A 10655-nucleotide genomic window follows, 5' to 3' on the forward strand; every position below is an offset into this window, starting at 1 on the left:
AGAGAGAGAGAGAGAGAGAGAGGAGGAGGAGGAGGAGAAGGAGAACGAGATGAAGGAGAAAGAAGAAACTGGGGCCATTGGTGGTAGGAAATGTGCACTGGTGAAGAGATGGGTCTTGGAACATTATGTAACTGAAACCCAATCGTGAACAACTTTGTAGTTGTGTATCAATTACTGTGATTCAATTGTCACTGTCACTGTCATCCCGTTGCTCATTGATTTGTTTGAGCGGATACCAGTAACATCTCTTATTGAGAGACTTATTGTTACTGTTTTTGGCATATCCAATATGCACGGGTAGCTTGCCAGGCTCTGCCGTGCAGGCTCCATACTCTCGGTAGCTTGCCAGGCTCTCTGAGAGGGGCAGAGGAATCGAACCCGGGTTGGCCACATGAAAGGAGAACGCTAACTGCTGTGCTATTGCTTCAGCCCAGGATGATTCAATTAAAAAAAAAAAATTTCAGTTTAAAAAAATGTAACCTTGGGGAAAAACAAACAACAAAAAACCAAAGACCAGTCTTCCTCTTTTAATGTGTGCACCTGGGATTTTTAACATATAAAGTAACCAAACCAAAGCTCAGCGGAGTGATGACCAGGCCCCCAGGAGAGCACTGGCCCAGCAGGCAGAGAACTGCCTCGTGGTCTCTTAGGGACTGACCATTTCTGAGGTCCGCGCAACATGATGCCCTGCTGGGGTTTTTCCAGAAGCTTCTTGGTTCTGGAGGAGAGACTTGTCCAGCAGATCAGATCATCCTTGGAGGATTTTGGGGGGGCCACACTTGGTGGTGCTCAGGCCTTACTCCTGGCTCTGTGCTCATCCTGGCAGTGCTCGGGGAACCCTAGTTGGTGCCGGAACTTGAACAGGGTCAACCATGTGCAAAGCAAGCACCGTCCCTGCTGCACTATTTCTCTGATCCCAGGATTAGTTTTTGAGGAGACCTTCCCTCTGGGTTCCTTCTCTTCAATGCTTTCTCTCCTCCCTGGCCCCCAGCCCTCGCACTGGGGGACACAGCCCTCTGTCCCCGTGGGCTCAGCGGAACCTGATTTCCGCGTACTCTTCTTGGCTCTCTCTGGGCTCCTGCGGATCCCGGGCCCGGCGCTCATGGAAGCGGAGGCTTGAGTAATGGACCTCGTCCTGGTTGCTCTGCAGGGCCTGCGCGGACGCTGTGGGTCCTGGGTGGCCCCTGGGACCCACGGGACACTGCTGCTGCTGCTTCTGGTTGGTCCAGGCTTGTGGGGAGGGAGCCGGGGCAGGAGGCTGAGGATCACTTGGTTTGGTCTCTCGATTCTGAGCCTAAGGGGGAAGGGAACATTGGTCATGATCATATGATCAATCATTCACTGGCATCAGGGACACACTCGTTCATTCACTGGCTTGTGCATGCAGTCACTCGTTCACTGGCTCGTGCATGCAATATTCAGCTGAGCCCTGAGCATACACAGGATACTGAGGGAGGCCCTAGAGCAACATCGGGGAGCAAAACCAAGCACCCCACTTTGAGAGCTTGTGTGGGCAGGAGCAAACAAGAACCCTGTGTTTACTTCTACCACCCCCCCCACCACCCCAGCCTGTGGCTCATATCTGTGGCCGCCCAGGCAAATGGATCCGGCTGCCTCCACGCGCACCCGTGCCCATCCCCCACTACCCTCCTGCCAGCCCCCTCCTGCCCCTCATGACAACTTCCTTCTCTAACCCCAACCTCTGACTCCTGTTCTCCCAACACCTGAAAGCCAGGTATGACCCTTCCAGATTCCTGTCTCTTTTATTTTCTTTCTTTCTTTCTTTCGTTCTTTCTTTCTTTCTTTCGTTCTTTTCTTTCTTTCTTTCTTTCTTTCTTTCTTTCTTTCTTTCTTTCTTTCTTTCTTTCTTTCTTTCTTTCTTTCTTTCTTTCTTTCTTTCTTTTTTGTTCTTGACTCAGAGATCTAGCTGCCCTGCTGCACATTTTCTGTCATGGCTTGGTTCTCCAGGCAGACGTGACCTGCTTCCTTTGTTCCTTTGTCTGCCTTTTCTTTCCCAGTGTCAGGAATTGTGCCTAGGGCCTCACGTGTTTGAGGCATGTGCTCTACCATGGAATTACATCCTCCGTGCCAGCTACTTGGTTTGATTAGAAAAGTTGGGGTTGGGGGCTGGAGTGGCAGTACAGCAGGTAGGGCGCTTGCCTTGCACACAGCCCACCCGGCTTCAATCCCCAGCACCCCATATGGTCCCCGGAGCTCATCAGGAGTGATCCCTGAGTGCAGTCAGGCGTCAGCCCTGAGCATGCCAGGTGTGGTCCAAAAGGCCAAAAAAGAAAAAATTGGAGGTAGGGTGGACTTTGGGGCCTCACCCAGTTATGCTCAGGTACTAGTCCTGACTCTCTGCTCAGGAGTGATCCCTAAGGGAGGTAAGTGGACCCTACGTTGGGCTGAATTCCAACCCCTGTCAGTTACTTGCAAGGCGTATACCTCAGCCACTGTGCTATCTCTCCAGGCTTATCTCTTCCTCCTCCTCCTCCTCCTCCTCCTCCTCCCCAACCTCCTCCTTCTCTTCCTTTTTTGGGAGGGAGGGCACACCCAGTGATGCACAGTGCCATGGCCAGAACCCAGATCAGTTGCACACACAGCAAACACTTTCCCCGCTGTGCTATCTCCCTACATGATCATGACTCATGTCAGAGGCATGAAAACAGCAGAGTAGCAGGTCTAGATAGATGCAGTGCCTGGTACTAACCCCAAACCCACTCTGCAAGAAAGCTGGATTGGGGGCTATTAACTTCCTTAGGGACTCAAAGCACCGTGATGCGTCTCCGGCCTTGGGAGCCATCCCAGAGAGGGGTGCAGTGGAGAGAGCTGGGCTGGGCGCTGGGAAGGAGGGCAGCCTGGGGGCACTCACCGGAGGCCTAGCGCGAGGAAACACGTTGATGTAGTCCAGGATAGTGCTCCTCCGGGACAGCCTCTCTGCCTGCTCCCCATTCACCTTCCTCTTCTTTAGTGTCTTCACTCTACGGAGCAGATGCTCGAATGGCCCCTGTCACACCTGCTCCTCTGGCGGGTGTCCCCCCTAATCCCAATCAGCACTCCAACTCACAGAATCAGGATGACACAGAGGGACAGGAGCGCCGACACGCCAGCGCCCACGAGGGCTCCACTGGAGAAATGCTTGGATAGGAATCCCTCCTCATCTGTGCCAGGACCCCGAGGACAGAGGGGATGTCAAGGCGGGGACCAGGGGTGCACCCCTGCACCCCTGCTGAGATGCTATTCCTCTCTGCAGCTCCCTTTCCACCTCTGTCCCCCAGGCCTAGCGTCAAGCCTCTCTCTCTCTCTCTCTCTCTCTCTCTCTCTCTCTCTCTCTCTCTCTCTCTCTCTCTCTCTCTCTCTCTGTCTCTTAACATATAAATATATGTTATATATATGTAAATATATATATATATAGTGGGGCACACCTGACAGTGCTCAAACCTATTCCTGGCTCTGTGCTCAGGAGTGACTCCTGGCGGCGCTGGGGAGACATGCAGTGCTGGGGAGTCCGCAGGGATTGGCCACGAGTGAGGTAGCGCCTGACCCCTCTCCTGCCCAGACCTCTCCATTTGGAGCTTCTCCCGATCTCCCCAGGCACCAAGTCGGGGGTAGGGGCTACCCGCTGCCCCACTCCATCCTTCCTCCTCCCCGCCCCGACCTGGCAGCAGCAGGACCCAGGCACTCTGGGACCCATGGACATTCCGGGCCTCGCAGCGGACCGTGAGGCCGGCGCCGAAGCCGTCCCGGAGGCTCAGGGAGCTGTTGGCCCAGGGCCCCTGGGAGCTGGAGGTGACCTGGAAGGAGGCGTTGCTGCGGTTCTCCAGCAGCAGCCCCTGATCCAGCCACCAGTGCAGGGCAGGGGCGGGCCGGGCGTGGGAGAAGCAGCTACAGTGTAGGCCCTGGGCCTCCCAGGAGCAGGAGGGGCCCAGCAACAGCGGGGAGGCTGTGGGAGGGAGGGGGGAGGGGGAGCATCAGCGGGGGTCCCTCTGCCCCTGGCCCCGGGGTCCCAGCCGCAGAGGCCCCCACGGCTCTCACAGTGCACTTGGATGTGGACAGACACGCTCTGGGAGCCGAGCAGGTTCTCAGCGCTGCAGGTAAATTCTCCTTCCTGGTCCGGCTGAACCCTGGGCAGGAGCAGGAGCCCCGGATCCCGTGACTGCACAGGGTTCGGCGCCAGCGGGCCCCCAGCCCAGCTGACGTTGGCTGGAGGGTTGCTGTGGGCCACGCAGAGCAGCTGCAGGCTCCGGCCCTGAAGCACCCAGAAGCTTGTGGTTTTGCTGGAGGTTTCCAGGACTGCGGTGTGCCGGGGAGAGAGCAGGACAGAGGGACTATGAGGGCACGGGGACCCTCCAGCAGCTGTGCTCACGGTCCAGAGGCTGCCCCAAGTTTGACCTGTTGACCCCCCTTTCTTACCTGTCCTATTTTCCATGGTGAACACCACTCTCAGGTTTTCAGGGGGATCTAAACAGACAAGGCCCTGGCTGTAGCACTCAGCATTCTGGGATCAAGCATATGGAACATCCAAAGGAACTCTGGTCACTGCGCCAGAGACCCTGGCTAGAATCCTAGTGTCTCCAGGAATGCCCCTGAGCACCGTGGGTGCGGGCTCCCCCCTGAAATCTAAATAACAGCCCTGAAAGGGACAGGAAGGGCTCCTGGGTCTGTGAGCTGCAGTAGGAGATCTCTGCTCGAGGCTGGAGCGATAGCACAGCGGGTAGGGCGTTTGCCTTGCACGCGGCTGACCCAGGTTCAATTCCCAGCATCCCATATGGTCCCCCAAGCCCCACCACCAGGAGTAATTCCTGAGTGCAGAACCAGAAGTAATCCCTGGGCATTGCCGGCTGTGACCCCAAAAAGCAAAACAAGCAAACAAACAAAAAGAAATCTCTGCTCAGTGCTACAGATCTCCAGCCGGGGTTTCATAACCCGCATCACAGGAGAAAAAGAAATGAAAGCTTTTAAAATCATGGAGACCAAATGCCCCCAGTACCAGGATCTAATGCAAGATGTTTGCTCAACCACTAACTGCCTTAAAACCTCGAAACCTAAGGGGTCCTGACAGAGCAAACTTCAATTCTTTATTTTTTTTTTTTTGGGGGGGACACACTTGGCAGTGCTCAGGGCTTAATTCTAGTTCTATGCTCAGGGAGCACGCCTGGCAGTCTTCAAAGATTAAACCAGGGTCAGCCTATGCAAGGCAAATGCACTACCTGCTGTGCTCTGACCTGGCTAGTGAACCTCCTGGCTGCACAGGAGTGCATGCTAATGAAGCCTCTTGGTGAAGGAGGTGGGGGAAGCACCAAGTTGGGGGCTGGGTGCCAGGGGAACTAATCTCATCACCAGAATTTGGTTTGAGACTGAACCATGGCCAATAATAGGTGGGTGTTACAGTGGCCTGTGTGTGGGAGCTGGTGAGCTCAGGCTGGCGCTGGAGGGGGCCTGGCGGCACCTCATCTCTGGCGGCCCTCTCATCTCTCCCACCCGAATCTCGGCCCTTCACAGGAACCGCTAGTCGGTACAAGTGTACTCGCTCTGGGTTCAGGTTCCGGGTCAGCAGCCGGGTGAGGAGTGTCCTGGGGGTCAGAGCCCCTGTCCTGGTCTAAGGGCAGACCCTTAGAGCACAGAACTGAGTTCTCAATTCTCACACCGGATTTAGTTGCAGAGAAGTGCGTGTGCGTGCGTGCGTGCGTGCGTGCGTGCGTGCGTGCGTGCGTGCGTGCGTGTGTGTGTGTGTGTGGTGTGTGTGTGTGTTGGGGGATACCCACGTGGGAACTGGGCTTGGGATCCTGACAGCTCAGGGATGCTGCCCCTTTGGCCCCAGCCAGACTCTCCCCTTCCCAACAGCCCCATCCTTGTCCCAATTCCCCGCCCACCCCCTGAGCCTCGCCCTCCAATTAGCCAGTCCATTAGCCCCGCCCCGCTGCCCGGCCCCGCCCCGGCCGCCTCTGCGCCCCACTCACACTGCACGACCAGGTGGAGACTGCGGTTCTGTGAGCCCAGCGGGTTCTCCGCCCGGCAGGTGTAGGTCCCCGCGTCTCCCTCCGTCACTGCGGGCAGCACCAGCGCTAGGGCCTCGGGGCCCTGCGGACGGGAGCACGACACCACTCGGCCCTCCAGGGCCCAGGTCAGAGTGGCGTGGGGCAGGCTGTCGGCCTCACAGAGCAGCTGCAGAAACTGGCCTTTCCGGGCCTGCAGGGGAGAGTCTCTTTCCTGGAGCTGCGGGGCTGCGGAGACAGAGGCAGGGGAGCCTCCCCAGCGCCGTCCCCACTCACTCCACGCCCGCCCCCCGAGGGGAGCCTGGTGCCTTACCTGCCCCTTTGGCCCGAGAAACCCTGATGACCATGTCTTTGGGGGCATCTGTAAGCAGGAAGGCGGCTAGGGGATGGCACACGGGGCTCCCCGCAGCCAGTGATGGGGGGACTCTTGGACAGCGCGGCCCTCCCACACCCCGCCTGGTTCTGCACCACGCCCCCTGCAGCCCCCCACCCGCCCGCCAGCCTCTCACAGGCCACTTCCAGCCTCAGCTTCTTCTCTGTGCTCAAGCCGCTTGGGGCAAAGCGCACACGGCAGGTGAGGTCGGTGCTGTGGTCCTGGGGTCTGGGTTCGAGCGTGAGCACCGAAGACATGTGGGTGCCGGCTTGGGTCCTCCTCCAAGAGACGGCAGCCCCCTCCCAGGAGAAGGTGGGGGCCGGACACTCCGCAGAGGTGTTGAACACACAGATGACGGTCGCCCGGTGTCCAGGCCTCAGGGGCTCAAGGATGTAGATGTCGGGCTTCTGGGTCAGATCTGAGAAAGGGCGGGCATCCTAGCCATTAGCACTAGTTGGGGAACACCTGGGGTGGCCCTTGGGGAGACCTGCCCCTCCATACCTGTCACTTCCAGGGAGAGCTGGTACTGCATGTAATTGTAGAGCACTGTGCGCCCCCTCTCCACTCGGAAGTAATAGACACCCCGGTCACTTTCCTGGACGTCTGTGATGAGCAAGGAGCAGCTCCAGTCCTTGGGCTGGCCCAGAAGCTGGAACCGCCCATTGGTGCTGTGATGCACGTTTTCAGGAGAGCAGTTGGTAGCCACGGGACTCTTCGGGGACCCCACTCGGTACCAGAAGCCACAAGCCCGAGTCTCCTGGGTCCAGCCAATTTGGGGGTATTTGACGGTGCAGGGCAAAAGTGCACACAGGCCCTTTTGTAGCGTCACCACTCTCTGCATGTGCAGCTTGTACCTTGCGTCCTGAGCCTGTGACCCTAAGAGGAGAAAAAGGTTCAGCTCAGTCCCCACCCCCAGGGGCCCCCATCCCTGGCCTCGGCCACTCACCACCCCACAGCATGGTCAAGAGCAGCAGCAGGACCATCTCAGCTTTGTCCCAGGAGAGCACAGGGCAGGGTCACCACGGCGGAGTCAGGCAGCTTCACTCCCCAGCACCCAACCCGTCTCTAGCAGGGTCGAGAGGGAAGTGACGGGGGAGTGGGGGACGCTGAGGATCTGGGGAACCTAGTCATGGGAGGGACTTCTGATTGGAGAAGCCCGGGGCCACTGGCCCCAGCGCTGCCTCCCTGCCACGCCCACAGTGCCTGCCACCCCTCTCTGAGTCCCCTGGGGGAGGCGGGCATCAGGGGCTGGGTCTGAGGCTTCCCCTGCACGTGGATTCGGGGGAAAGCAGAAATGAAAGTTCACAACCCACACTTTGATGGGGGCCCCTGGTGGGGGCAGCTGTAGGCGGAGACTGGAGTGTGGCCCCGGCCAGTCTTTCTGGGGGCAGATGCCCAAGCATTGCTCAGGATGGCCCTGGGCCACGCCTGCACCCGCTGACTTTCAGCAATTGCCCACTTGGTTCTGGGCAGGTCTGCTGGTGCTCGGTAGTCCCCGGGGTCACCCCTTATGGTGCCGGAGGGATCATGAAGTGCAGTGGAGGAAATTCAGGCCTCACAAGCCCTTTCAGCTCTCCTTGTTTGCTTGTTTGTTTTATTGTGAGTGTGTGTGAGTGTGGGGGGTCAGACTTTGCAGTTCTCAAGGCTGACTCCTGGCTCTGTGCTCAGTGATCACTTCTGGTGGGGGTCAGGGGGCCCTTGGGATGATGCCAAGGATTGAACCTGCATCAACCAAGTGCCAGGATGCACCGTATCCGCTGTACTGCGTCTCTACACCCCCTTCCTCTCCTGACATGCCAGCACCTGGCACGGAGAACTGCCCAAAGCTGCTGAGGACAGGGCACTGGGGCCTCTCAGTCAGAACTTCCTCCTGAGATGCTGCATCCCTCCCATCCCCAGCCTCCAGCCCTGGACCCATGGGGAGGGGGTGCTAGCTGCTGACGCAGGTTTCTGAGGTAATGTTTGTGCCCAGGACCCACCATGTAGGGGCAAAACAGAAAAGCCCCGAGGTGCTCCTCCAACAGCCCCTGGGCATTGTTGGATCATCCCTGAGGCGAGGATACTCACTCCCAGTGTGAACCATGGAGCTGGGTGGAATCTTCCCCCACAAGGTCCAGATCCATGGTCAACCACAGCTATGGTTGATGAGCCAAAAAGGAGCTTTCTTTATGTGTTAGTTTTTTGGACCACACCCTGCTGAGCTCAGGGCTTACTCTGGCTTTGCAGTCAAGGATCACTTGTAGCAGGTTCAGGGGACCATATGCACTGCCAGGGATCAAACCCAGGGTGGCCACATGCAAGGCAAGTGGCCTACAGTGGACTCGTGTCTCCTCAAACCATCCTGTTGTGGTCTTGAGAAATATTTTCCTTCTTCCTCTGTGTCTTTCTTCCTCTCTCCCCTCATGTCTTTCTGTCCTTTCTCTTGTACCTTTCTTTGTCTCTCTCTCTCTCTCTCTCTCTCTCTCTCTGTGTATGTGTGGGGGGTGGAGAGAAACAATGCTCAAGATCGATTCCTTGCCACAATGCTCAGGAATGACCCTTGGCAGTGCTCAGAAAACCCATTGTGTTCAGGAGAGTTGTACCAAGATCTTAGGGAGACAGTCTAACCCCTTTACCCCTCTCTTAACTCTCAGGCCCCTCCTCCTCTCTTTTAATGGTTCCTTTGCTGTTCCCCACGCGTAAACTTCAGTTTCTGGGCACACCAGAGATGCTCAGGTCTTACTCTGGCATGAGGGATATCTGGGGGACATGAGGGAGGTTGGGGACATGCAGGTGGGCTGGGGGACATGCCGGAGTGTTGGGGGAATGATGAGTGATGGGGAATGACTCCGGCGATGTCAGGGGACCATAAGGGATGCTGAGGAACAAACTCGGGTCAGCTGCATGCAAGTCAGCCCCTCCCCTCTGGACCATCACTCTAGCCCCTCTTCTATTTATTTGGAATCCCAAACAGGATTGGAACACTGTCTCCCTCGTGCAAAATTCTACTTCACAGAGCAGGGAGAAAGGTCTGCAAAGTTTAAGTTTAAGAAGGGCACTTCCAGAATGACCACCAACTGGGAGCTCTTTGGCACTACTGCGGCAACGTGCCATCCTTGACAACATCGACAAGGAGTACAGTCGACTGGTTCAGCACCTCCATGACTGCTCGAAGAATGCTGAGAGTGAGATAGCCACAAACAGACGCCTGTCTTTGGAAACTCTCGAGCTCATTTGTCAATGTGATTTGGCGCGAGCCTCACGCAACCACAAGCTCACATCCGAGCTTGCAAAGCCGTGCAGAGAAGCGATAAAGGAAGACCTCAAAGAAAGAAGAGCAGCAGTGTTGGCCGATGCTGCAGAAGCCAGGAAAAGTCCTCGCTTTTGCCCAACTCCTGTCCTTCACCAACGACAAGACCAAGATGATTGCCCTCCGATGTCCTGATGGATCTATCATATCTTCCAGAAAGGCAATGGAGAGGATTATTCACGACTTCTTCTCGGATCTCTTTGACAGCCATGTCCACCTGCCCACATACCAAATTCCGCAGGATGGATATGTCATTCCCAACGTCCTCCCTTTCGAAATCCGACATGCCATTTTGTTGGTAAAGATGCGTACAGCACCCGGTGCAGACAAGGTCAGACCCGAACACCTGAAGAATCTGCCGCCAGTACTCATCAATACACTGGCTCGGCTCTTCACACGCTACCTGTCTGAATGCAAGGTTCTGTCCCAGTGGAAAACCAGTAGGACCGTTCTGTTGAACAAGAAGGGAGACATCCACGACATTGGCAACTATCGCCCAATTTGCCTGCTGTCTGTCGTCTACAAGTTGTTCACTCGTGTCATCCTGAATAGAATAGGCAGAACACTAGATGAAGGACAACTATGCGAGCAAGCCGGGTTCTGAAAAGGATTCAGCATGATGATGGACCATATTCACACGGTGACCAAGTTCACTGAGATTTCGCGAGAGTTTGAGATGCTGCTCCCTCTAACGTTCATTGACTTAAAGAAGGCCTTCGATTCTGTTCAGACTGAAGCAGTCAACGAAGCCCTAGCCAAACAGGGTGCTCAAACCCAATACATCAAGCTCCTCCATGAGCTGTATTACGGATTCACCACCAAGATCTCACCATTCTATGTGTAAAAACACAAAAGAGAAAAGGGCCCAGCAGGGCTCTATCTCTCCTGCTGCCCGAGTTCTCGGTAGTCTCCAGCCGCTTCCCCACCCCGGGGGAGGTTGATGGCGATGATGAGGCAGGCGAAGGAAGGAAGAAGGCCAAACTGGTTGCTCGATCAG

At 56.5% G+C, this 10655-nt stretch overlaps 1 protein-coding gene across 1 annotated transcript; it reads right to left on the reverse strand.

Annotated features, from left to right (window-relative positions):
• Positions 1-545: 545 nt before the first annotated feature.
• Positions 546-7352, reverse strand: SIGLEC10 (sialic acid binding Ig like lectin 10). Its single transcript, XM_012935299.2, has 11 exons — positions 7316-7352; positions 6871-7245; positions 6506-6787; positions 6310-6357; positions 5961-6224; positions 4414-4461; positions 4036-4293; positions 3659-3943; positions 3068-3161; positions 2873-2981; positions 546-1294 (listed from the first exon to the last, which is right to left on the reverse strand). Exons 1-11 carry the CDS (start codon positions 7350-7352, stop codon positions 1031-1033), a joined length of 2064 nt encoding a protein of 687 aa, XP_012790753.2. The 3' UTR covers positions 546-1030.
• Between the last annotated feature and the right edge of the window lie 3303 nt (positions 7353-10655).

This window comes from Sorex araneus, chromosome 8, assembly GCF_027595985.1.
Source record: "Sorex araneus isolate mSorAra2 chromosome 8, mSorAra2.pri, whole genome shotgun sequence".
NCBI lineage: Eukaryota > Metazoa > Chordata > Mammalia > Eulipotyphla > Soricidae > Sorex > Sorex araneus.